This window comes from Gymnogyps californianus, chromosome 3 (assembly GCF_018139145.2).
Source record: "Gymnogyps californianus isolate 813 chromosome 3, ASM1813914v2, whole genome shotgun sequence".
NCBI lineage: Eukaryota > Metazoa > Chordata > Aves > Accipitriformes > Cathartidae > Gymnogyps > Gymnogyps californianus.
The window spans coordinates 21,355,029-21,382,401 of NC_059473.1; the positions used below are offsets into that span (position 1 = coordinate 21,355,029).

The 27,373-nt window shown below is 46.9% G+C and overlaps 1 protein-coding gene across 1 annotated transcript; it reads left to right on the forward strand.

The window, feature by feature from the left end:
• Nucleotides 1–27,373, forward strand: DUSP10 (dual specificity phosphatase 10). Its single transcript, XM_050894359.1, has 4 exons — nt 1–23; nt 1,693–2,538; nt 21,295–21,672; nt 25,102–27,373. Exons 2-4 carry the CDS (start codon nt 1,737–1,739, stop codon nt 25,365–25,367), a joined length of 1,446 nt encoding a protein of 481 aa, XP_050750316.1. The 5' UTR covers nt 1–23; nt 1,693–1,736; the 3' UTR covers nt 25,368–27,373.

The window sequence follows — 27,373 nt, forward strand, 5'->3', positions numbered from 1 at the left end:
CCGGGCCGGAGCGCGCCGCGCCGGTGAGTGCGGGGAGCGGAGCGGAGCGGTGCGGGGCGCGGCGCCTCCCCGGGACGCGGGGGCCGGGGGCTGCGGGAGTCCGGGCAGGGCTGCCGCGGCGGGGAGCACCGGCCCGGCCCGGCCCGGCCCGGCCCGCCGCGCCGGTGGTGGCGGCGGCCGCCACGGGTCCCTGCGCTCGGGGGTAAAACTTCAGTTTCCCACTTCTCTTGCGCTTTTTTTCTTGTTTCCCTCGTTCATAGCTAGAGGAGCTGGGTTATCTCCCTCATTGATTTAAATTTTTTTTTTAATTGCATCAGGCGAAGGCGCTCAGGGGCTGTTTATCCTTTTTTCTAAACAGCGAAAAGGGCGAGGGGAGGTTTGGGAAAACAAGAATAGGCTGGAAGACCTCCCCGGTGAGCCGCTGCTGCCGCCGCCGGGGCCGCTCCGCCCGGCCCCGGGACCTCCGCCGTCCCTCAGACGGGTGGGTCGCGGCATCTTTCCTTGCTCCAGAGGTGCCCGCGGGTTTGCTCCGTAAAGCGGTGGCTGCTGCGGGGTGGCAGTGTCCTCCGAGCCGCCCCGGGAGGAGGTCTTGCTATTCGGGATGGGGCACCTCCGTGCCCCTTTATCAACGGGCCCGGTGCAGAGCTGGATGGGGAGGCGAACCGGCGTTGCAAGCACTCGCCCGCTTTTGGGTATTTGGTGGAGTTCGTGAAGTTGCTGCGAGGATGTGTTTTCCAGCGACAGGCACAGCTGCCCCGAAAGTCGCTGGGGAAGAGGAGGCACTGTCTGGGCTTTCTTAGGTTGTTTTGCTCTTGTTGTCTTCCCTCACTCCTGAGTGGAAAGGGGGGTTTTCTCATCCTGTGTGCTGTCTCTTAGCAAATGGCAAGGCAAAGGCTGGGCAGGCTGTGACCTTGGCTGAGGCGGAGGGGACCCCTCTTTCTAGAAATTGTGAAATGTGCTGGGGAGGAGGGAACTTCTGCCTCTGGGACTGCTGGAGAACAGCAGCCTTCCCGGGCCCTGGAGCTGGGGACTTAACTGAGGCTGGAGTAACCTCTCTAACGCGGGGACAGAAGTGCAAGGCACGCGCTTACTTTCTGTGAAGATCTCCAGAACCTAATTTTCCTGGGTTTTTTTCTTGGGTGTTTTTTGTTTGGCTTTATGTGTTCAAGTTTGTAACCATCTCGGAGAATTTATTCACAAGCTAATTTTATTCCAGCTTGCTGGAAAAGTTGCATATCACCGGTGACACATTCAGCTCCTGTGCGTTCCTCCCAGTAGTAGAGTCAGCCCAGTAGTTGCTTCCCTTGCAGTAAGCAATGGGAACAAGAGAACATGCCTCTCTGTCATTATCAGTTGCATGCCTTGCAGCCTGGGGTTTCAGAATAGCTCAGCACCATCTGCGTATAGACAAATGCCTCCTCCTGGGTGTAGCTGCACAGTCCAGGCTAGTCGCATGTATTCTGCGTGCCATGTGCACACATGCAGATAGCTGAAGTATTTGCTGCAGGATTGGAAAAGGATTTTTAGCAACTACTGTGAGCTGATAACTGTTCGAAGGGGTGTTAGGTTGTTACCCGTGGATAATGGGTGTTGGCAAAGTAAGTTGCTGTATCTGTAGGCTTATGTGATTTCATGATCTGTTTTCATCACCTTTTTCTTCTTCCCATTCCCCCTCCCTTTCTTCTTTTGCAGGGTGATCTTGAGTTCTTCTTAACTTGCTAGTGCTCAGCCTCCTCATGCCTCCATCTCCTTTAGACGACAGGGTAGTAGTGGCACTTTCGAGGCCAGTGAGACCTCAGGATCTCAACCTTTGTTTAGACTCTAGCTATCTTGAATCTGCCTCTTCTGCCAGTGAGAGCCACTCCAGTCTGCTCGGCACAGCTGTCGTGTCCCTAAAGACTGCTAATCTCACGTATATGCCCTCATCTAACGGCTCTGCACGCTCCCTGAGTTGTGGATGCAGCAGTGCCAGTTGCTGCACTGTGGCAACGTACGACAAGGACACTCAGGCCCAAACTCAAGCGAGCACCAGCAGCGCCAACGCCGGAGCCTCCACCGCCTGCCCTGCCAACCAAATGGTCAACAGCAATGAGAACGCCGGCAGCTTGAGCCCTCTGGGCGGAGTGGGGAGCCCGGTCTCAGGCACCACCAAGCAACTTGCTAGCATCAAAATCATTTACCCCAACGATCTGGCGAAGAAGATGACCAAATGCAGCAAGAGCCACCAACAGAACCAAGGGCCTGTCATCATTGACTGCAGGCCGTTCATGGAGTATAATAAGAGCCACATTCAAGGGGCTGTCCACATTAACTGTTCTGACAAGATCAGCCGGAGAAGGCTCCAGCAGGGCAAGATCACAGTCTTGGACTTGATCTCCTGCCGGGAAGGCAAGGACTCCTTCAAGAGGATCTTTTCCAAAGAAATCATAGTTTATGATGAGAATACCAATGAGCCAAGCAGAGTAATGCCTTCCCAGCCACTCCACATAGTGCTGGAGTCACTCAAGCGAGAAGGCAAGGAACCCCTAGTCCTAAAAGGTAATCCTCCTCTTTGCCCACACGTAGTTTCATGGTTTGCTTTGCAGTGCGTGTACTCTGGTGTCGGCCTTGCTGATGGTTGAACTTTGAAAGCATCTGTCTATTTCTAGGAAGGCCTGCGTGCCTCGAGTCACCAGTGGCAAAGCAAATGCCTTCCGTGGACAAATCATGGAGCCGGTAGCAGGGAGATGCTTGCTTTTCTCTGACTGTTGTCCTTGAGTAGTGGAGGGGGTGGGAACTGGAAGGAGGAGGAAATGTGCTTCCTGGTGTCTGTCTGTCTGTGCAGACAAAGAATTTCCCCCAGTGCTTGCTCTGAGTATTTATAGCCCAAGGGGCAGAGGTCCAGGAGGGTATACTTCTCTCTCTTAGCTCGTCAGACTGACCTTTACTTAGCAGCCTTATTTTGGTCCTTATAAAACTGAACTCAGGTGCTGGGGATGGGCAGTGGGAGAGTAGAAGGGAGGAGCAAAGATGAGGGAGGCCACTTGGTCTGAGGTGTTGCATCGTGGACCAGTTAGCAAAACTTGAGGAGCAATCAAGCCTTGTTTTGGTGGTATGGGGTCAGAATAATGGACAGAGGGAGATACTTTGTCTAAAAAGTGATCTGAAAGTGTTGTGTTTACATGTATGCATGCTTATATATGTATATGGTTTTTCTGTAACGGCTGCTGTTTTAATGTGGTGTTTGGTCTATCCCTTAATGCTTTGGGTGAAATGAGCGCCACCAATTAAGGCAGCATCCAAGGACACTTCCCTTTCTTCTCTTTATTCTGTAGCTCCTATTTATAACAATGCTGCCCTCTAGATTGAATCTCCTTTCCCCTGGGTGTTTATGCCATTCAGAGACATGGCTGGCAGAGACTGGCTGTGGAAACTATGGAAGGATTTGTTGCTTAGCTCATAATGTATGTATTCACTTAGTTTTTCTGTACAGCTTACTACTTCCAACCTGCACAACGTGGCAGGAGAATGGATTGGGCTGATAGTTTATCCCCTTTCCTCTGTTTAGTTTCATGGCTTTATAGGAGCTAAGGGTCCTGTGAGATACTCCTCTGTGGGTCTATCTTGTGGAAGCTTAAAATTGCACTGAACCTTCTCCTTGCTCCCAGCAAGCGTATGGTCATGCTGAGCTTGGTTTGATGCTTGCTACAGGTTCCCAGTATGCTTTTCTTGAGTCTCTCAGGCCATGATGGTGCCCTTCATCTGTAAAAGAGGGAGAGGAGGTGCTTTGCAGAGTGGGGTTATCACTGAAGTCCTGCATCTCTGGTGGTAATCATTCTGTTGTACAGCCCTTGCAACTAGATATATGGTTGTGGTCTGCAAGCTTTCCTATCCTTAGAAAAGTGGGACGCTGAAGGTGTTTTTCCTCTGTGTTTCTCTGAAAACACTGAAGCTTCTGTGGACCTCAAACTGGCAGTTTTTCAGTACCTGAAGTAAGATCCTGGCTGAGATGGTGCTGCAGAGCCATAGTTGGGCAGCACCGAGTTGTTGGGCCCTGTGGGTAGGTTGTGGGCAGCCCCTTCTCCCACCTTCCAATGCTGGGTGCTGCCCCTGGGTGCTGCGCTGGGTTTAACCGAGTGCTTGCAGGATTGCTTGGGCCATTCTTGGTTTTCAACCACTGAGAAATGTTAGCGTCTGCCTCGACGACCTGCTTAGCAGAAATCCCCTCCCCAAACTGTTCTGCCAACAGATCTGGAAGCATGCTAGGAGACAGAGGAAGCCCAAATCCTTTGCTTTTTGGACGTAGTGATTGGCTGGGCCAGAGCAGACCTCACCTGGGGAAGTGTGTAGCGAGGAGCTGCCCCCATCACCTTAACTCCCATCCCCCCCTTTGAAGTGGGGCTCAAACTAGGGTCAAATGGAGTCAGGCGTAGGATAAAGCAGGATTTAGGAAGGCTGTGGTTAAGTTTCCAAGCTGGAGAAGTGCTGCTGGAAGCGCTCGTTATTTGGTTTCACTTGTCAGATAGCGTTTTTTCCATCATGCTTCGGCAGCCTGGGAGCTGGCGCATGCACACCCCTGGGTTCAGGCACAGAAATGAAACCGGGGGTAGCTGGGGAGCCCTCTTTGCCTCCGTTTGTTATTTTGAGCGATTTCTCTTGCTCACTGCAATCTGGTCCTAATTTATTGCCGGCCCATCTGATCCCCTGTGTTGTGTTTGCAAACACTGGTTGCTAGCCTGGCTGTCCAAGTTTGTCCCCCTGATCCGGTGCCACCTTCTCCATGTTTGGTGCTGCCTGTCGGCCCGCGGCCCCGTTGCCGTTTTCGTGGTGCGGTGTCACGTTGTGGGGAGAATCCGATCGGCAAAGCCGAGGGTTGAGTTACAGCTTTGACTTACAGCACGCTGGGGTATCGACGTGGCCCTGCGTGCATTTAGGTTTTAGGTGCCTGAGTCTCTTTAAGCAGCAGAGAAACTCTGTGCTGTTTCCAAAGGCCAGGCTGTGATCTATAGATAAATGTATGTATGGGGCACCTTATTAGGCTCAAGTTAAAAAGAGGTGGCCTGATTTATTTTTAATGTAGCAGACCAATATACAAAGTAGCACTGTGACAAGAGAGCATTGGGGTTTTATGTATGTTGTGGTATGGGGGGGGTTTTAAGACCTCTGTTCCTCCCTTCCTATCTATGCCTCTCTTTACTGCTTCCTTTAGTATGGGGCATTTTTTTTGTCATAAATATAACATCTGCATAATTTTGATTTAAGCTCTTTAGAAGCAAAGATTTTCTTTTTTCTGTGTTCACAAGGCACAACAGCACTTGAGACAGGCACAAACCCTTTTTTTTAAAAAAAAAAAAAAAAACAAACAAAAAACCACCAACCCCCATATACTTCACAGTGCTGCTACATGGGCTCTAGCAGCCTAAGCTGTCAGGGCTGAAGCTGCTGCTCAGTCTGTTTGTATACAAAATAGGAAGAAGTCATGTTTTCCCCCCATACTCACACACCTTTGTACTAGACCATGGTATTGCATGCTTACTGAAACCTAAAGGCCTCCCTTTTTGTGGATGCTTTTTTTTTTTTTTTTTTTTTTTTGCTTAACATTGGGAAGGAGAAGAGGGAAAAACCAGTGATGTGAGCCCAGTGTCGCTTCTGCTTGAGGCCAATGGCAAAGCTGTTGCTGAATGTGGGGAGGGAGAGCATGGCAGTGTGGCCCCAGGCTGGCTCAGCAGCCCTGGCCCTCCTTGGCGCGGTTGTGCCCCTTTCCCTCCTGCAAACCCAACAGCAAGGCATCTCTGCCTTCCCTGAGCACCTCAGCTCATTGCAAAAGTGGCCTGGAGTCTTGGGGGTTTGTGTGCTTGAGTTTGCTACTGGGACGTAAAAATAGGAAGTGGGAAATTCATTTGCATTCAGATGAAAAGTATTCTTTTACCCAGAATGAAATGTTTAGGTTTGGAGTTGGGTGTCTCTTTTCCAAGTTAAACTGAATCTACAAATGAAGCAAAAATGAAAAATTGAAGCATCTGTGCCAACACATTTCAACAGCTTTTAACGCAAGAGGAGTTGCCTTTGTCTCCCTGGCCGGTGTCTAGAGGTATTGTCTTCATCCTGCCGTTCCTCCTCTGCCTTTGAGCCCCAGCAGTGGGAGCCTTGTGAACCTGCTGAAGTCTTGTGTTTAGTTTTTAAAGGCTTCTGTGTTTGACTGCAGGGAAACACCAAATTCAAAAGCAGAGGTGCAAAACGTAATTTGGCAAATAATCCTTCCCCCCCACCCCGTGTGCTGTAAACTGATGGCTAGACTGCTGCACGGGGGATGGGGAGGAACTGGCTGGTGGTGATAGCAACTAGTTGCTTCTCTGTTCTTGTTCCTGGTCTGAGGAGCTTATTTACGCTCTGGCTTTCAGTCTTCTCATTGCTCATCTAACAGGGAAATAAATGAAGTGACTCGCTCTCATTATAGTGGGGAGTATTAAGACCTGCCAGCAAACCACTTCATGCTTTCTGCCACGGTCTAAGAATAGCTTCAGATCTCTTACCACACTGAAGTCACATATCAGCGAAGTTGAAACAACTACTGAGGGACCGAGACACCTATAAAAGGAATAAGTGCCTGTTTTATGTTGTCCCATGTTCGTGTAAAATACTATGATCAACTGCCTTTGGAATACCTGACCTGGTCATAATCTGTGGCAAATATAATTAATAATAATAATAATTAATAATGTATAATAGTGTTGGTGTTACTTTAAACCCTAATTGGATTACACTGCACAAGTGTATTTGAGAGTAAAACTTGATGCAATGGTCAACAAATCCAACTGACCAACAAAACACGTGGCTGGCACTTATTTCCACCAGAGATCTCCACTGAATAATTATTAGGTCATGGTTGTAATAGGGAAATGTGTATTTGTAAGTGTTAAGTAATGTGTGTGAAGCACCCAATGTGTTTAAAACTAAAGTGTTTAATGCATCTGTGCTGCAGAGGAGCTCTGGCCCATCAGTCACTGGGGAAGAAAAACTTCTGGCTCTATTAGGGCTGAGATTTCACCTTCAGTTTTCAGACTCTGTTTGCTGGAGCTTAATAAAGTGTTTCTTTCTCCCTGGAATAGATAATCTTATTGGCCATAACACTTGAAAGTTGGTTGTGTGTGTCTGTACCTTCTGCATATAGATAAATTGGGGCAATAGTGTGGTTGGACACCAGAGTCTTTTCTGTACTTTGAGGGGTTGCTTCTGCAGAGGAGTGTACCGCTAAACTTTTCCTATTCAACAGTAATGGAAAGTGTAGTATTTCCTCCCAGATGATGGCATCTGAGAGTTTGGAGTGCTGGCTTGCACAGTGCCTGTCACATTTTAACTGTCCTTGGGGGGAAGAGAGCAATGACACTGCCTTGGAAAGAGAGGAACAGGAAGGAGATTATTTTTTTTAGCTCTTCAGCTTCTCATACTCTTGGAAACTAAACTAAGAGTCAAGAAGCAAACTGTTACATTAGGCACATATTTCTGATGCTTGTAAAGAAAAATCTGGCTCCAGTTCTGTTTAAACTGAGGGGACATCCCCTGCAATGTCCCTGGCAGGTAGACTTGGGGTTATAATTAGCTGAATGCCTCGTGCTGCCCTTACCCTGTTGGAGGTGAGACACTCTACTAACAAAATCTTTATAGAGTTGCTTGCTGGTGTATCTTCTGGCTTTTTATTCTCAAGGTGAGCGCAGCCTTTTTGAGAGGCTCAGGGTGGAAGAGTAGCTGTATTTGAGGTTTGAGTGGTGTCTCGATGTTAACTAATACAGATGGACCTTTTTTTAGACCTGTGTATGGGTGGTTTGCCTTCCAAAGCAGCAGCCAGTGTTTTTACTGCGCTTAGGAGCACAAAAGTTTTTAGTGACATTACCTTGGTTTTATGATGCATTTGAAGTGGGGGATTAGCCACTTGTCTTTAGGCTATGGCTCTTTCTTTACTCTGTGAAAAGCCACATTATAATTAGCTTTTTATTTATGCAAGCAACTCTGAAGTGAAGAAATGCCATAAATAGGAGCAGTATGCACACAGTCTTAACATTTGTCTGTTTTGCATGTTTACCAGCCAACCAGGAGGGAAGTATTTCTCAAATATTCAGCATGGGCTTGCACGGCTGTAGAAGTCACGCTGTTTAAAGAAATAGACTATGGTAATCTGTGAAGATGACCTAATGCATTGTCCCTTTGCGCATAAGATAAGATTATGCATGGTGGCTTGGCCTTGTTGGGAAGTCTCTGGTGGGCCTGGGAGAGCGCTGGCTACAGAAATCACAAGGCTGACCTGAATTATCATGAGCAGTTGTTTGCCTGGAGCTGTGTTTCTAGGTACTCACCTGAATCTGTCTTCAGCATTTTTTAAACACCTCTGTACTGTAGAAGTTAAACTTTTTTTGAGGTTCTTGCTATCACAAAGGTGTTTGGTAAGCTGGGGCTTAAAGAAGAGCGGCGGATATCATGGATGTCGCCTTCCCCTCCTCACCTAAAAGTCAGAGCTGGCAAAGAGTCCTGTTGAGAGGAGGCTGGATAAAGGTGCTGTCTGGAGCATCCTGCTTGCTTCAGCTTCAGCTGGCAGGCCTTTCACCTGGTCTTGATCCAATGAATGTTGATGGTTATGGTGGTAAAGCTCACACGTGCACCAGTGCCTTTGGGTTCGGCCACCAGTCCTGGCTGTGCCTCTCAACGCACCCTGTGTGGAGGCAGAATGGGGGGCTGCTGTGAGCAGGAGGCGTCGAGGAGTTCAGCAGAGTTATTTCTGCAGCTGGAAAGTCCCGGGGTGCTTGTGGTCTCTGTGCGGGGTGGCCAGTCAATGCTCCGTGCTCCAGTAGCTTCCGTAGTGAAGCTGCGGTGGTTTGGTTTTTTTTTTTTTAATGCCTTGTGACTTTTTAGTACAGGAAACTCTTTGCTTCAACTAATATCTATGATCAAGGCAACCTCATGTCCAGAAGCATCTTGGCCCACTGGAGGTTGGTTTTGGTGTGTCCTCCCCTGCTCTGAAAGATGTCGGTTCCCCAGGAGCATATGTCCCTCCAGAAGGTGGTCTCTGACCTGGTTCTGGAACTGTACAGCAGCATTTTAGGGCTTGAAGGAGAGAGGGGGAGATGGGAGAAGTAAGTCTCTCTCCTATGTGGTGCAGAAAGGAAGTAATCTGGCTAGAGGGATAACTCTGTGCCTAGATAGCAGGGCAGTCTTGGGGCCAGGGGACCTCTGGCCAAGGTCGTGCAATGGTTATTGTCTTGCTCTGTGACTAAGCACACACAACATACTTGCTGTGAGGCCTCGGACAAGTAATTTTAATCTGTCTGGGTTTTCTTCTTCTGTCCTTTGCACCGTTGGTTAACACTGAGCTCATCTCTCTTGTTGCCATCAGTGTTAAGTGTGGTTGACCCAGGTTCATCCACCGTCAGGGTGGTGCCCTGGAACACCACAGCTGCCTGTTGCAGAAAGTGGGAGATGGACTTAGGAGCACCCCCTTCCCCTCTTCTCTTAACAGTGTGTTTTTGCTGAAGTGATAAACTGTAGGCTCTGATTTGCCTCTAGGTGGTTTTTGTTCTTTTAAAAATTCAAGGTTCGTTTTCATGTTTTTCTCTGCTTGGGTGAGCAGGTTACCTCCTTTCTAAAGGAAAGCTCCATGCCCAGCAAAGAGACCAAGATCCAGAAGGGGCACAAACTTACGATCTCCTGGCACTTGTTTTTAGTGGTGCCCCTAAGAGCATGTCCCAGGAGAGTGCGTGCAGAGAGACCTGAGCCAGCGAGTCTGTGGGGTGCAACTGGGACCTTGTAGGTCTGGGTGCCACGTAGTCCCTCTTGTCCTGAAGGAATGAGCCTCCGATCGCTGCTGCTTGGGGCAACACTAGCCTTGTCTAGCTCAACTACATCCACAGCTCCCTTGGCTGGGGTCCAGCCAGCCCATGTGTCCCTGCACTGGGCTGTCCCCACCAGAGGGATCTGGGGTTAGCGCAGTCAGTGTGACTGTAAATCTGTCATCACCTGCTGCTGGGGGGACATGAATGTGCTCAGTGGGTGGGAGGGCTTGGGAGCCACTGCTTCCACTATGGTTAGATGCTGCTTTGCACGTATGCATCACTCTGTTTCCAAGATAATGGCTTTGAAGGAGGAAATTGGAAAAAATAAATTAAGAGAATAATAATAAAGTGATGTGAACACGTTGGTTCCAACTCTTTTACTATGCTCTAGCTTTAAAAAGTCTACAGCATGCCTGGGTTAATTCCTATTTGATTCTCTGCAACAGAGAAGAACTACTTCTAATTAAAGGTAATAAAAAGAAGAACAAATGTTACTCCTTGTCCACACATGAATTATCATAAATATATATTATTTTTTTTTACAATGGCTTAAAGAGATTTGGAAAATAGAAGATAACTTGCGAGCTTCTGTCATATCAGTTGGATTGGTTGTCTCAAGTTTATTATGCCAAAGTGTGATATTAAGCCTTATGTAAGCAGTTGACCAATAATTTTTTAAAGCAAAAGCTGTTGTTAGGGCAGTTGACCTGTACTGCATTGGTGATGGGCTCTAATTCTTCTTGGTCTCTGCTAACATAATGGGAGTCTGTCTGTTCAGTTGATGGAAACTAAGAATAAGGCTTTTGCTGCTACTCAGAATTTGCTGGCATATTTTAGGTACAAAACCACTTAATGTGATCATTTAACATGAGGTTAATCTTAGGTTCTTAGGTGTTTGTGTTAGTCCTGCAAGGCAGCGTGACATCTCTCTTGAGGGATAACACAGTGCTTATGCTTCCTGGGAGCGTTACCTGTGGAGACAAGGATACCCAGGTCGGTTTTGATCTGGCTGAAGAGATTCCTTGTTTGATTGCTATTTAGCTCTGGATTCTGTAAATATGTCTCTCTTGCTTTTGTCTTTTTTTTTTTTTTTTTTTTCCTTCTTCCCTTGACTCTGGAGTATATGGATGCAAACAGGGTCAACTTTCTCTTGCCCTTTGGGGCTTTTAGGGTCTGGCCTTGCCTCCCTGACCATCAGCATTGGGATTTAAGTGCTGGCAGGGCTGGCTCTGAAGTTTGTGTCAGAGTGGGGGCTGGCTTGCACTGTGCTAGTTCCAGTAGTTTGCTGCTTTTATTTTTGGATTGTGTGGCACTGGGATATGTCAAGGCAGCATCCTTTATTTTCTCTGGATTTTCTTCATGTGTTTTGAAATACCTTGCTGGAAGGTGTCAAATCACAGCCAGATACTATTATTTCTAGCTAAAAGGATAGCAATTCTTCACTTTAAAAAGTTTAGATCCAGCAGGAATGGATGGCACTCCCAAACACTGGTATGGTATATCAGCACCCTGTTTTCCTTTCATATTAATGCAAATGTTGCTGGTGTTTCTGATGTGGAGGAGCAGTGATTTGGACTGGAAAAGAGCCTGTGTTCATCCTTGGGAGAAACAAAGCAGCCTGCTCTCTTGTTAGAAAGAAGCTGTCCTGAAGAGGTTGCCCTTAAAAGGGTAAAGTGAATAAATGGATGGCTGAACCATGAAAATGTCAGTGTTCTCTAAAACATGTGAATTAAACAGAAATGTCCACTCCTACACATCCAGGATTACTGATGTCTGACACAGTGCCAGGACCCTTCTCCTTCTTCAGACGTGCTGAGCCAAAGCCCTCTGCATTGCGCTCGTGTGCAATCACACCGGCTGCTGCCTGTCTCCAGGCCAAGCAGGCCAGTTGCTGGAGGGATGCACATGGTGATGGGCAGGGAGAGAATTGGTAATAGGTTAAAAACCAAACCAAACCTGGTGTTTTGGGCATATCTGGTCTGCTCTACCTCTGTCTGTGAAAACAGACTTGTAGCTCTTTGTCAATATAAAACCATTTGTGGTATCTTTATTGCATTAAAATAGTTTCTGTTCCCTCCCCCCTCACTTCCCCTGCCTCCTTTGTACATAGCTTTAGCATTTCTTGATGACCTTTTCGTTAATATGATTTCCAGTGGGAGCATTTCACAGTAGAAGTATGTATTCCTTCAGGGTTTACACTGACATTTCCAGTGATTATTTAATTGGACTTCATGTTAGCCTACAGCCCCATGGGAATGCATACTTTTGCTATGAGAAGTTGTAATGTGTCTAATTTTGAGTTTCTGCTATAAACGCTTGCCCTCCAGGGAGGGTAAGTCCAATCCTTGTCTGTGGCTGTGGAATTGTCCCCATAGTGTGTTTGGGATGTGGGGTTTCTTGTCTTGTTCCTAATTACATTCTTGTATAGCTTAATCCTTGTAGCAAAATTGAGAGCAGGCCTTCTCTTTCACCTTCCTGACTGCTCCACAAGGATAATGCAGCGCTTTGAAGGATGCTGTCATGTGGTTTATTTTCCTGTGAATACTCTGCCCCCCCTGCCCCCTTCCAAATGGGCAGACTCTGCACTCACACAGCATAGGGGGGTTTCCAGTTACAAGCTGGAACCACTGTCTTGAATCCAGAGATGTGGTCCAGAAGTATTCACAGCGGCTTCTGAACAGGCTGGTAAGTACTCCAGAAGTTAGTGGCATCTCTTGGAAAAGCTGGCGAGTAAGGTAGGGAAGGAATGTGTAGGATTTGCATGGGTGGCCTGGGCCCAAAACTTTGGGTCTGAGGGAAAAATAAGTTTAAGACCAAAAAAAAAAAAAACCAAACTGAAATACCAAGAAAGGTTCCCTAGCGGCAGGCTAAAAAAAAAAAAATAAAAAAAAAAATTGTTTGTTTCTAATTGGAACTAATTTGGATGATCTAGTGGTCCTGAGAAGAAGAAAAGTGAAGAGGTGAGCGCTGATGGTGGGAAGAAGCAAGTCATGTGTTGAGGTGTGGGAGGCATTGGGGGTGACAATGTGGTTGAGAGTAGGTGGTGGTGGGGCAGGAGGAGCTGAGAGTGGAGCTGGGCAGAGCCAGCATCTCTGGCACAGCCTGGCAGGGGCAGCGGCTTTCAGTGACACCTCCTGCCTCCCTGGGACGTGTCCTTAGGACAGCCAGCTGCGCTATGCCTGGTGTCAAAGTACAAAATAAAAGTAGATGAGACCAGGGACTGCAAAGGCCACTGGGAGAGGATGTGCTGTGGCAAGGGGAGTGAGCCGTAGCAAGACGAAATTAGAAATAACATGCAAACGTGCGCACACGTGCCTCGATGCTGAGGGGAAACCTTTCCTCTTTATCTGGCGTCACACTTGACTTCTAAAGGGACCTCAAAGCGGTTGTGTCAAGGAATTTGTGTACAAACTGACCTCTTGGGATAGTTCCCACATGGAAAAAAACTGACCTTGCAAGTTCCCCGGAATGCAGGGTTTTGCCTTTTTTTGAAGTGCCGTTGGCAGCTCAGTTAGAGGGAGAGACTAGATTAGATTGAGTGTATCGAGGTGGAAGCTGTTCTTTGAACTATGTTTACTTTTACTTTTTATGTTTGTTTAAAGCTTAATCTTTTGCGGCGAGGCTGATGCTGAATGCCGTGTGGGTGACAGGGAAAGAAACCCTGCGATGGGTCTTTTGAACCTCCTGCAGACAGGTGAGAAATACGCTCGCAGGACCAGAAAGTCAGACGTATTCTACTTGCTAGTAGCAATAGAAGTAGAAAAACTTTCAGTTATGCCTTTGATTTTGGAAAACAGGGGCAATGTGGGTTGTTGAGGTAAATGTGGATACTTTATGTTGCAAAAGGATGGATTTTTTTATTGCCCCCCCTTTCTTTAACAGCATGAATGGTAATGTATAAAGCAGTCCTGGTGTCACTGTGGTCTCCTTGTACTGCAGAAGGATGAGGTGAAGCCCACAACAGAGGGGAGCCCACATAAATCTCCCTCCAGTGTTTTAAAAACAAACAAAAAAACCAAACCACAATTTCCTTGAAATCAAAGGAGCACCTCCTAATGTCACCTGGGTGAGTGTGGTCTGATGGGTCCCCACCCCTTTTGACAGAAGGGAGTTGCCCTTCTCATCTCAGCTTCCCGCTGTGTGGGCCAAATACAATATTTTCAACCATGTCGAGCTTTCTACAGCAGTGAGGGCAAGCCCTGAGCGCTGCTCAGCAGCAGCTGTGGTGAGGAGAAGGACATCTGTCTTTGAGAGTAGGCATACTCCTACAATGACCTGCTTGGATTAGCCCCGTTGCTCTAGAAGAGGTGTGGGAAGCACAGTTCTCTGCCTCAGCGAGCGGAGCCCTGCTTGGACAAGGAAAGTGGCTGTCTTCTGTTGTTCAGGAAATGTGAGCATCCCTTCTTTCAGTACCTCAGGATGAACAGAGAACGATCCCCAGTATGCACCGTGAACCATCTTTGCTATGGTTAAAATGGTGCCAGCAGCAGCTGTAGGAAAGTGTGATGGCTAGATCTTCCACTGCAAGGTGGTCTGTGCTCTGTGAGTGCACTCCCAGTGCCTCCATGCCCTCCCTGCTAGTGCCTTTGCTACCCAATAGACTTACTCCTGCTTGAGGCTAAGGGAGTACCGCAGAAGAAATATGGAGGGTTAGGTGCTTTTCTCCTGCTTTTACTCTTTCAATATCATCTGGTGATGTTGGAGGTAAGGTAGTGGGCCTTTGGTTTGGTTATGGCCCAGATACAAGATCCTTTGTGCACAGCCATAAACTTCTGCAGACATGGCTGTGTTGGTCGGTGGTATGAAGAGATGGTCTGGGTGGTTGTCCACATCCTGAGAGTGGATTTGGCCTATACTGGCTGAACTCTGCTTCAACCTGTACAGCTCCTTTTTCCTTGGTGGAAGGAAGCACGCTGTGATGGATTTGCTGCTAAAAGCATACCTGTGTCAGACGGGAGCGGTGTCCCTTGGGGCGCCTCTGTGCTGGAGCTCGCTGGTTCACCTCACATGGGAAAGCACTCCTACCATAGACATGTGATCTGGGGACAAGACATTGCCTCCAAATCAGCTCAGCCAGCCTCAGCCCTCTGTAAACCTGTTGTGTGAAGGTCAGCACAAGGAAAGCAGTGCTACCTACCTGCTGAAGCCGGTGGGGACTGTAGCCTGAGCCGAAGGGGAGGAATATGTGACAGTAAGGAAAAAAGATAAGCAAGCACAGTGCTCAAAGGTAGGTGTGTCTCACTCGAGCAGTCCATAGCATGCCCTGCCCATGGTACAGGAGCAGCCCGAATGCTGGCATTAAAAGCGGTGATGGCTCAGCACCAGCATGCCACCCTGCAGCAGAACCTCTGGGCACTGATGGTGGCATGGCAGGGGCGTGGCTGTGGGGCCTGGAACCTCCTGCCAGGCTGAGGAAGGGCACAGCACCGGGTGGGTGAAGCATCTGGGCAGTACCTGGCCTCTATTTTTACATGCTGGAGTCATGTTTGCTTAACCTTGAGGCATCCTGCACTTTGAATCAACTTGACACAAAGTCATCTGTTCATTAATAACACAGGAGCAGTTTAATTGTTGTCTTAGTGGAAAAATACATGAGACTGTCATCAGCTGTTGCTTCTGGCAGTGCTTTTCTGCAGTAATGTAAATAAATGAGGTCACAGGTTTAAAGGAACAGGCTGTACTTGCACAAATTCAAAGCGTCATCTTAAACAGATATGCACCAATTGTCCAAATATCTCTGTCCTGCGCCCCAAATGCTCACTGTAACATTTTGACCTTAAACACTCTCAAACGTAGCTGCAGGGGCTTGGTTTGCTGTGTCGGTACTGACAGGGCGCATGCTGAGTGGGTGTTTTAAAACTTGGCTTCATTCCTGAGCGAGTGAAGCTTTTGGTGGCCAGAACCCCGGTATTGCCAAATTCTCTGCTGCTCCCCCCGCGAGAGCCCAGCAACTCAAGAGGAGGGGAAGTTACAGACTGAACATCTTTTCTGCTGATACTTCACAGCGTCCTGGGATTTCTGCTCTTGTTGCGCGTGTGCATGTGTATTTTGGTTTTATTTTTTTTGAGATGGCTTTGTGGTATTGTAATTGAGGATGAGCGGATCCAGAAATCTGCCTGGACAGCTTTGAAAGCTGTATAAAAGGTCTGTTTGTCTCCCGGGACCACGTGTTCTGTCTAAATGTGGATCCCGCATCTGCAGTCTGTCATGTATAAAAATATCTTCCTGTTTGTAATCGTAGCGGGAACACCCAGTACCTGCCACGCTCAGAACAAAGTATGGCCACACCAATGAGGTAATACAAAGGTGTTGCTTTATGGTGAGGGTATTTCATGGTAACTGCCTCTCTGTAAGCTCTCTCACTATAGAAGGAACAAGGTCACTTACTCCCTTTACTGTGGGGTAAGAGCCTGTTTCCAGATAGGAAGCATATTGCAAATCTAACAAAACATATTGTAAACCCACATCCTAGTTTGCATATAGTCACACAGCCACAGAGCAGCAGTGATGGTTGAAAGAGGTGCCAAAGAAGACACAGAGAAGGAGGGCAGGTGTTACTGTACTCTTTGTACTTTAATTCTCAATCTTCTCTTAAAAAAAAAAAAAAAACCCAAAACCCCCCAAAACACCCCAACTTGTATAAAACATGTGCAGGTAAGGTTTGTTTTTCTTGCTTTCTTTGAAAATGATTGTTTCTATTGCAAGGTCATGGTCCCTTGTAAAAGCTGGTTGCCTAGTTCCTGCCATGCCTTTTGTGCCTGTTTTGCATTGTATTTGCCCTCTTCTGATGGCAAATGACAGACGCCATGTTTGGTATGATTTTTATGCAAGCACCATGCTGCTTGTTGTTTTTTTTTTTTGTTGTTGTTGAGAGCTGCTCTGGCTCCTGTCCAGCTTCTCACCTGGCCTTGTAGCACTGGTGCAAGCCTTGGGCTCCTGGGTGGCTTCGGAGCTGGGAAATCTGTGTGCAGCTGCTACCCGGGTGCTGCTCGGTGGGGGATTTTGAGGAGCATTGAGCGAGATGTTTATGGGCAGGTGGCTGCAAAGAACTTGAACAAACAAGTGTGAATAGCTGGAGCATGTACAGTGCTGACTTAAAAGTTTTAGGAAGTTTCGAGGTCTTGGACAATCCAAAGTCTGTTGTTACTCTAACTGTTCTGGCAGGGCAGGATGCTGGAAGATGTCATGCAGAGATAACTGCAAAAGTATCTGACTCTTGCATCAGTGGTGAGCAAGAGCCTTCGGTCTTCTGTTTTGTTCCACTAGATAGCAGGCAAGGCCATCTGCTGTGAAGGGTCCTGCTTCATTGATTCATTTCCTTATGGAAGAAATACCTTGGGTTCCCCAGTGTGCTGGGCATCCTTACATGTCCATCTTTTATTTGGATTTGGGTCGGTTCAGCCCCCCCGAAAGCCTGCCAGGCAGCAGCCGTTTTGGAGCAGAGTATGCACAAAAGCACTTGGGATCTTCCCTGCATCCATGTGTGGGCTGTGTCAAACTGGCTGGGCAGTTCAGGCTTTTCACCATACTTTGGTTATTAAAGCTATGTGGTATGTTTAAAGCTAGAAGAGACAGGTTACAAGCATGACACTTCTGTAGAAGTGAACATTGGTGGCTGATCTAGCTGCTGGCATTTTGGTTTGTTGCTGAAGGTGGCTACACAGCTGAGTCTAGCCTTCATGGCTGTTGTTCAAACTGCACTGCTATGCATGCTAATGGTCTTTCCTGGTGGATATACTATATTGCCTCTCTGCTTAGGCTGCCTGTATATGATGAAGGCTTTTTGCATATTGCAAATAGCAGCTGAAAAGCTGCTTTTAAAATGCAGCTTACTTTTGTGCTAGCGAGAGGCTTCTGCCAGCTTGTGCTTCTCCTCCACACTGCCTGTTACTGCCCTCTGCAATGCTTCCTTCATGCCCCAGGTTTGGGAAGGCTTGAGCAGCTTCAACCACAAAACAGCTACTGTTACAACCACGAGTGGAGTCACTGCATCCATGCCTTGAGCTTCCTTGTGATCTGGAGTTGCTGTCAGTAGCAGCGATATGTTTTGGTCCTTGCTGAGTTTAATGAATCAACTCTCAGACCAGGCTTGCAGTAGGTATGTGTTGGCCTCCTCTCTGGGTACAGCCTCTTCTCTCCCACCTCCTCTCACCCACTGCATGAAGACTTTAAATGCTGAAATAGCACCTGCTTGGCAAAGAAATACAGATGCACTTGAATACCCCATACATTGTATTTACCTTCATGTGGGAAGTCCATCCCTCTGACTCTGACTGGTCATAATGAACTTTGCTTGGACCTTTTTTGGGAAGTAGTCTCAAACTTTAGAAAAACCTAAGCATTATGCATGCATGAGCTCCACTTAAACTACACTAGTGCCTCATAAATCAGCTAGGAGCAAGGATCATGTGTGGTGAGCGTGGCGAGAGTAGATTAAGGGAACAGCACTCATGAGGTGTCTGGATCCTGTTTTGGGACCTGCATAACTCATATAGCAGTGCAGATCCAAGGTAAGCTCCTACTGTTGGCTTTAGAGTTCACCTTCTCTCCGTGACTGCATCTTGCCGCATCCTTTCTGGTTGCCAGTGTTCTTGTCCAGTCCTCCCTTGCTCATGTGTCTGAGCCAGTTCAGGTTAGTAATCCTCTCCTGAGTAACGTGTTGTTTCGGGGACGTTTGGCCTGAGGGTTGCTTGGGTAGGGTACTTTAAATATTGCTTGAACTGACTTTTTAACTCCCTACCCACATGAGGGTGGAAAACAAGGAGAGGAGGGATGTGGACTGACATTAGGAAAGGTGACCTCTTCACTGGCGAGTGTCAGGAAAGAAATTGTGGGTGAAGCTATTGTATGTTTGGCTACCCCACTTGTTTGGGCATCTTCCACGTGGCATATTTGGGGTTGCCTTCCCATCCTTTGGCCTGATGCTCCTGCTGGAGTGGTGGGGATTGCGCTGCACCTCTTGACCTCTTCTGGGTACAGTGATAACAGAGGAGCTCTGCAGAACGTAATGGTCTCTTGTCCTCTCCTCCCTGTTCTCATCTGCTGGACCAAAGCTCACACTGAGGAAGAGTTGGTAACAGGAGTAATAGTGTCTTCTGGCCAACAGGGCAGGCAGAGGCCCCGAAAGGAGGACATAGGTGGTGAGGAAAGAGCTTGCTCTACACTCTCCAGCTCTGCTGTATCTTACAAGGCGGCTGGTGAAGCAGGATGGTGTCTGCCACACCATCAGTGTCTCTGCACCTGAGTGATGAAGCAATGGGATTCTACCTCCGTCTATGGCAGCTTACTCCCAGAAGGCTGCAGGAAAGGTGGAAAATGAGTGTTGGCTCTGGAGTCACTAAAGCAACTTATTTTTCAGGGGTTTTCTTGGGCATCCCAGCATGTTCTGGTTATTGTTTAAACAGCAATATTTAAGCTGAATGGATTACTTGCCTATGCAGAAGAACGGGAATGTGGGTTAGGGCTTAGCCTTTAGCCCAGACTCTAGGCTGGGGCTGTCAGTTTGGATGAGACTTCAGACATCTTCAGCTTGGGGACCATAGTCGTCTTTGTTTTCTTGAGTGGACTGAGAAGACTTTTCAGACCCTGTCAAGGCCAGGTGTTGCAGTTGGCAGTCGAGCTCAGATTTTCATCCTTGCTCTTCTTTCCATCCTGGTCCCCTGTTATAACAACTTTGCAAGTAGAGATCTTTAAGGCAGATCTATTTGCTCTGTGTCCTGTAAACAGCAGAAACAGCTGAAGACAAGCATGCTTCTGAGGTGGGGGAATTACTCTGTGTTTTGTGGGCAATTCAAGGATTTCTGGGAAAATGACTTACTAGCAGCATGTGAAGGACAGAAGTCTGGACATGAAAAAAGGCACTTGTATTAGAGGGGCTCAGATGGTGGTAACCTAGTCTGGGTGCCTTGTGCCCATCGAGTGCTGTGCAGGGCACCAAGATGGTCCCTGGGTGGGTCCCACCCTATGGGCAGGCGCGTAGACATTTGGAGTTGCAGCACTCAAGACGTAGGCATCAAAGCCTTTGCTGTGTCTGATCCAGAGCCTGTGTGACAGCATGTTTTGCTCTGTTTTAAAATATTCCTTCGCTAGATCACTGTGAAAGAGCATGGAAAAGACAAATAACCTCTTTTTTCTTTTTTTTAAAAATAACATTATTGGGATGGTCACATTCAGTATTTATTTTGGCTAGCGTAGCTCTTTCTAGTAACTTCAGCGTAGCTCTCCCCCCTCCTGTTTGGGTTTTTTTTTTGGCTTGCATTTAACAAAGTGCAATTGAGTCTGAACACTTGGCCTGTCTCGATGCAGTGCATGACTCCAAGTATCCTGGTACAACATAAACGTGCGCTTTTGGGGGCGAGGCGGGGGGGGATATATCATTGCATTTCTCCTCTTTCCGCCTTTTTCTTTTGGAGGAGCCACCTGTTAGCATTACATCAGCGGCTCCCAGGAACGCTGCCTCCTACCAAAGGCCTTACACAAAGTAGTTCTTCTTGTATTGTTTGCACTCAAAGAGCTGATGTCATGCCAGCTGATGTCATTGTGTGCTTTGTGTAATCGCTATGGAAACTGGGCAGGTGGGGAGCCTGGGGCTGATGTAATTGCCGAATGAGGTGTAGAAAGAAGGTCTGCTTTTCTTGCTCCAGTTCTGCGGAGCCGCCCTCCTGAAAAAAAAAAGGGGGCGGGGGGGGGGAATGCTGCTTGAAAAAGCAGCAAGATGTGCAATAGAGCCAGGGAAGGCAGGAGCCAAAAAAGTGACTTCTCCCTCATGCCTCGGATCCATTTCCCAATCCATATTAATGTCCTAAAAATAACTCTTGCTAGATATTTTCAGGCAACTGGGGCAGAAAAAGGAGAGCTGTTTGTCACATGTTAAGTGAGCACCTCAGTTGGTGTTAGGTTACAAGGAGCGGTTTTCTTTTGTTTGGCTGCACAAACACATACGTACCCTTCCCTGGAGCGATGCCGGTGTGAGCTGCGCTCGCCCCCCCTCAGGGGTGTTGGATGGGAGGATGCCCTGCAGGGCTGCTCCTGGCAGGCAAATCTGCTGTGGACAGGTAAAGCTAAAAGACTGTCCCAGCTGGCTTGCTGCTCTGCTTTGGTGTACTGCTAGCCCATTTGCTTGTAGTTTTGGTGATGTTTTCCTTCTTGGAAAAATGCCTTTTGTCTTCCCCCCCCCCGCCCTTTGCCTCCTCCCATGGGCTCGTAGGTGAGGCAGCCCCAGCACCCTGATGTTGCACAGAGGCGTGTTTGTCTGTGAGCCTGTTCCTTGGCACCGTCGGCCTCGTGGAGGGGAGGACAATGCGTGCCACTGATTTATGCCGCCCTTGCCATTGGCGGCCATGCCCAGCATCGGTCACCGTGACAGTGGTGGTGGGGACAATAGAGCCAGCTCCAGTCCTGGTGGCCCCAGCGTGTGCTCTGAAGAAAGGTGGGTCCAAAGCGTTGCCAACCTCAGGGTGTCTAACCAAAATATCTGCTTGGTCTCTCTTTCCAGGAGGACTCAGCGGTTTCAAGCAGAACCATGAAAACCTCTGCGATAACTCCCTCCAGCTGCAAGAGTGCCCAGAGGGGGGAGGAGGGGGCGGCGCATCTGCCGTGCCCCCCACGCTACCTCAGTCCATCCCCACCACGCCAGACATCGAGAACGCTGAGCTCACCCCTATCCTGCCCTTCCTCTTCCTCGGAAACGAGCACGATGCTCAGGACTTGGAGAAAATGCAGAGGATGAACATAGGCTACGTAATCAATGTGACCACCCACCTGCCCCTGTACCATTACGAGAAAGGCATGTTCAACTACAAGCGGCTCCCAGCCACTGACAGCAACAAGCAGAATCTCAGGCAGTATTTTGAAGAGGCTTTTGAGTTCATTGGTAATTATCTTGGACTGGAAATACTCCTGTGCTTTTTTTTACCTGTTGTAAGAATCTAGAGTGAATTTTATGCTTTGCTAACTACCCTGAAGGCTGTGTACGGTCATATTTACTTTTGTTTAGGTTGTCAGAAATGCTGAACACCTCCATGTTTCTACTCGTTCTCGTCTCTGGCATATCCAGTTAAGTAGCCTGGGGTACAATTTTTATCCATTGATAGTGATGCCTACCTCCAGGCTTCCAAATTCAGGAAACCCCAGAAAACTGAGACTTTTGTCATTCCCTCTTCTTGATTCCTTTGCGTTCCTAGTTACCACAGTGGCTTCCAGCCAATTTTTCATAGTAACTATTCTTAATGATGGCTGAGTCTTTCTTAACTTAATTTCATGAGAAAACTGGCAAACTTTCACACTTCACTTGTTCTACCATTAGATTTATAACTTCAGAGTGTATGTGTAGATGAGTGGATTGTGATGAAAACTTGTATTTATAAGCCTTTAAACCCTGTAGGCTGTGTGAGAGAGTTCACCACAGACATGCAGCTTGTTGGGGAGGTTGCTGAAGAAATGACCCAGCAGCATTAACCATGTTGCTCTGAACCTCACTATGATCCATGCAGCACAATCCTCAGCCAAGTTTAGGGGTGCATTCAGCTCTGGTTGGTCATCTAGGCTAAAGCCAGATGGCCTCTTTAAGCAAGGCTGGTCAGTTGAGGACATCAGCACATGATACTGAAAGCTTTTGAGGACCTTCCCTTGCCCCTCTATATGTCTTTGTGGGCACAGCTTTTGCAGCATAGTGAATGTCCACTAGTGCTTCCCCAGCACAAGAACATGTCCTCAGAGGTTTTCTGAAATAGGCTGTGGGGACCACTGACACATAATTTCATTTTCTTCCACTGTGGCTGGGCTAATCTCTTTACCAATACTTCAGGCTTGATGGTGGAGTACTAGACAAAGGAAGTGTGCTTCTGTGCTGCCTCACAGCTTAGGTCCTTAGCTGACCCCATGCTGAAGTCGGTGCAGAGCCATCTTCCTCCCTGCGCTCAAACCATCAATGTTTATGGCCCTTGAGTCAGGGTGTGGGTACACAGCTCCTGAAACTCAAGCCTGCTTGTGCTGGCTCTGTGGAGGTGCCCTTGGGCTCAGCAAGGATTAGGCCCCAGTTGTGAGAGCGGGTCCCAGGGCAGGAGGTCCAAGCTCAGCATATTCTTCTGAGCTCATCTGCCCCTGCCATATGCCTGGGCAGGGGCTTGATGCTCTGAAGCAGACAGCTCGTCAGCCTAGTCCGGCTGTGCTTTGGTTGGCAGGGGGTCATTGTGCGCTGATGCATGCAGTCTGTAGCCACGCTACTCTAGTGAAGGTGAATAGGCAAATCGCTGCTTACACTGCAGTTCAGATGGAGTGCAGCATTAAAGCTTGAGTCTTACCACTGAGAGCTTCTACCAGGAGCCCTTGGGCTTGTCCTCTACGGTGTACAGGACCAAAGGATCTCTGCTTAAACCCAAATTTTCCCTAGTGTTCCTAACCCGACCCTGGCTCTACCAGTAGTGCTGTCAGCTCCCCAAACTGCTGATTACTATGTGCATGGGAAGGTGAACGCCACTTTTTGGATGAAGGGAAGCCCTCTCTGAGGGTAGGGGAGAAGGAACCTTGCTTTGATCCTTTGGGAAGAAAAGCTGGGTCAAGACATCCAGTAAAACCCTAAACTTTGAATTGAACAAGATGGGGAGATGCAATAGGCTAAGCTTACATAAAGAAACTGCAAAGCTCTGTTGAGGTCCTCTGGAGGTGGGAGGGAGATTTCTGCACCCAGCATCCCTATGAACTGCAAGATTAGAGCTCTCAAAACCACTAAAAGACAGTGTTTGCCTTATGACCTTACCAAGGGCAGAGAAAGCAGCCTTGCCCTGAAGAGGTTTAGAAAGTGTTTCAAAACCCATTTTACTTTCCTTTTTAATAATTACAGCTTGAGGGTCTGTCTTTTTTTAATAAACAAATATTTCTCCATTGAGAGTTTTTCTCCATAGCAGATTTAGCCAGCTGGGGAAGTAACTAGTCAAAGCTTTCCCTTCCTCAGGGTAAACTTTAAATTGCATTTGAGAAGATTTGGAAATGTTTAAACAGCAGATCATTGGCCTCTGTTTCTTTAAATATGTCTTGAAAAAACCACAACCAATCCCAGGTTTAGCTAAGACTGAAGCCATAGGAAGTGAAATCATCAAAAACTCTCTGGGAAAGTGTGTCAAAATGCGTTAGAGTTTCAGCTTTCTGAAATACTAACTGGCAAAAATGTCTAGAAGGAAGTTGACTTCACTTATGCTTTCACAATACAGGTTGAACATGGGGTAGGATGAACCATACTCTTGGTGGGGTTGGATTCATGCCAAAACTTGCAAACTAAATTCCTGCAGGTTAAAACAACAGAAATAGATTGAAGTGTCACGTCTTGAAAGTTTTATCTCCTGTTTTAAAAGTAAGCTGTGGGAGACGAGGATGGTACGGTAGTGACTCTCCTCTCTCGTGTCCTATTAGCATGTGGTTCCAGGGGCTCTGTCCTCCCTAAATCCTGCCCAGTTTGCATCCCCCTAAGTGATGTATCTTGGTGGAGAGATTGTGTGTGATTGTTGTCATTTCCCTCCCTCCCCACCTCATCCTTTCCCCACCGCTCCCAGTGAGAAGCTCTGGAGGAATAGCATTCAGCAGAATGCAATGCTGTGCTCAAATTGCAAAGAGACAGGGACGGCAAATCCCTTTTTCACACCGCTGAAGGTGACCAAGTCAAAACACACAGAGCTTGATAATGCAGGAAGTGAGGAGTCAGAATTTGAGGTCTCTTACCGCTGAAGTCTTGCTGAGGTATAAACCAGATCCAGCTCCAGTTTTTGCAGAGACACCACAGCAGAGCACCCTGTTGAAGCTCATTTCAGGAGTGGCTTTGTAAAAGCCTCAAAGAATAGGGCTTTGAAACAGATGTATTGTTATGAATTGAATCTGAAAATACCTGTTACTTGAAAAAATGGTGTCCTGCTTTGAAAGACAGGGAGGTTGAGATGGCGATGTAACACAGCAGTGTTGCGACAGAGGTGGAGATAAAGCCTGAGCTGCCTCGTCATGGGCCTTGACCTCCTAAATAAATGCTCCCTGGCCGCGCACGTGAGCAGCGCAGCAATGTCTCTCAATGTGCAGTTCGTCTAATAAAGAGATAAAAGTGAATGTGAGGATTTTCAGTTTTAGACTGGCTTGTGTGTTTCACATTCAGTAACTCTGAAACCCTGAAGGAAGATGGATTGTAGGGGAAGGGGAGGAGACGCTGGTGTGCTTGTAATCAAATAAAGGGACTTTTACCATTAAGTTACTCTTAATTGCACTGAGCTTTTTCTAATTTACAAACTGGCAAAAATCTTACTTTCTTCTTTCTTGTTTCCAGAGGAAGCTCATCAGTGTGGAAAAGGTCTCCTCATCCACTGCCAGGCTGGTGTCTCCCGGTCTGCCACCATAGTTATTGCGTACTTAATGAAGCACACGCGCATGACCATGACGGATGCCTATAAATTTGTAAAAGGCAAACGACCAATCATTTCCCCTAACCTTAACTTCATGGGGCAGTTACTGGAGTTTGAAGAAGATCTAAACAACGGTGTTACACCGCGAATCCTCACACCAAAGTTGATCGGCGTAGAGACTGTTGTGTGACGGCAAAGCTGCGAGGAGGCGGTCAATGAAGGGGTTAACCTATTCTTCACCTGATTTGGGGCAGTGATGGGTGGGTTGTGGGTTTTTCTTTTTAGCTTTCAAGGGGGGTTTTGTGGCAAACTTTTTGTGAATAAAAACCTTTTTTTGTAAGGAAAGGTTTTTAAAAGATCCAAGAACTTTGCCGTGTTTGGGATGCTGTTGTGATTTCCTTCCCAGATGCTGGCAGAGCAGGGAGGCTTTGGAGCAAGAGGAGTACTTTTTAAAATCAAAACAAGAAGAAGAAATACTGGGGTTTTTTTCTTTTTATTTTTCCCTCCTCTCTAGCTACTTGTAGAGTTTATGGCTAAGTAGTCTGTGCAGGTTCATAGACTGAAGAAACCTAAGTTGAAGACGAAACACAAACAGCCAAAACAAAGCAGGAAAAAACCTCCCTGAAACATAAGGGCCTTTGTTCTGCAAAGGCTTTGCTAAAGATAACCTAGCAAAATGCTCACCGATGCAAAGGAAATCGGAGCAGCTTAAAAAGTCTGCAAGGCACTTTTCACACTCCTGACTCAAACTAAAGAAGAAAAGTTTATTTGGCGTGTTTCATGTTCCAGTTCTATTTTTCTATTTTGGGGTGTAAGGTTTTAACAGTAAGGGACTTTGATCATTCTATGCCATATGCCTTCACTGGCTTCTTGTGCAATAATAATTTGGGGTTTGTTTTGAGTGTTCAAACCAATTAGAGTTGGCTGCCCACTAATTAGAAGATAATAATTTTTAATGTGTAATAGTGCAACAGCAGCCGGCTTGGTTCAGAAAGGATAAATGAGAGCAATTATTTCGTTCCTTTATATGATTTTGATCCTGGTTACAGTGCCATAAACCTTGTTACATATGTATATCAGAATGTACAAAAATTGAGAATGAGCAAAGTTTATTTAAAAATATTTTTCGCACAAAATATTGGTGTGTTTCAGTTGTCTATGTAAAAAAAAATTTGATTATAAAACAAAAAAATCTTTTGGAAAATGTGTCCTTTTATTTCTTTAGCAATTTTCCATTTTCTTTCTATGGGATGGGTTTTTGTTCTGTTCTTTTTGTTTTGTTTTTTGTTGCAGTGTACATGTCCCTTTGACAAAACTGATCTCTCTTGTTTGACATCTCCTCTTCAGTGTTTCGTTCCTGTCCTCTGCTGGTGGAACATGTTTTCTTTATTTTCTACTGTACTCTTGCATCCTTCAGTTTCTGTAACCGGATTTTTCTCTCCTGGAAGTGCATCAGTTTTGGAGCTGTTCAGCTGAATTAGTACTATTGGTGAGGGCGCTTTGGGACAGACCTGTTATTTCTACAGCTCAGTACCCATTTGGAAAAATAAGAAATAAACATTCTCCACTGATTCCTTTTCATCTTCCTGCAATTAGCTTACTATGTTACAAAATTGTCCGGTTTCTAGAAATACATTGGTCTTGTGTGTGCTTTTCCCTGGCCTCTCTATAGCCCCCTCCTTTAGCAGTTCCATGAATCCTGGGAATCCTCCTCCTGGGATTTTCCCCTCTCTTGCCCATCTTTCCTTCATCCCCCCTCCTTTTCCAGCTGTGTCAGTGTTAAGTGTGGTGCATATCGTAGGGCTCATGTTTCTGCCTGACAGTGTCCCTTAGGCGGCTGACTTTTGCTTTCTTTGTTTGTATTTACCTTTTTTTTTTTAATAATATGATATAACCTGATCTCTTCTGGACTGTTACCAATCTAAAGTTTATTTGTATGAGCCTAAAATGAGTTAGAAAACATTTCTCATGATTCTGTTGTGCAAACTGATATATCCCAGGAAGTCTGGTAGCAGTGAAGGTTTTTCCTAGATGAAAACCTAGATGGACTTGAACCAAGTTTAAAACAGAACCTGTTGGAAAACTTCTGTATAATCACATTAGACATGTATATTTTTGTGGACATTTTACTTAAAATGTTGTTACTATATACAGATATTTTCTTGAAATTTATCCCTTTATTAAATTATTTTTCTA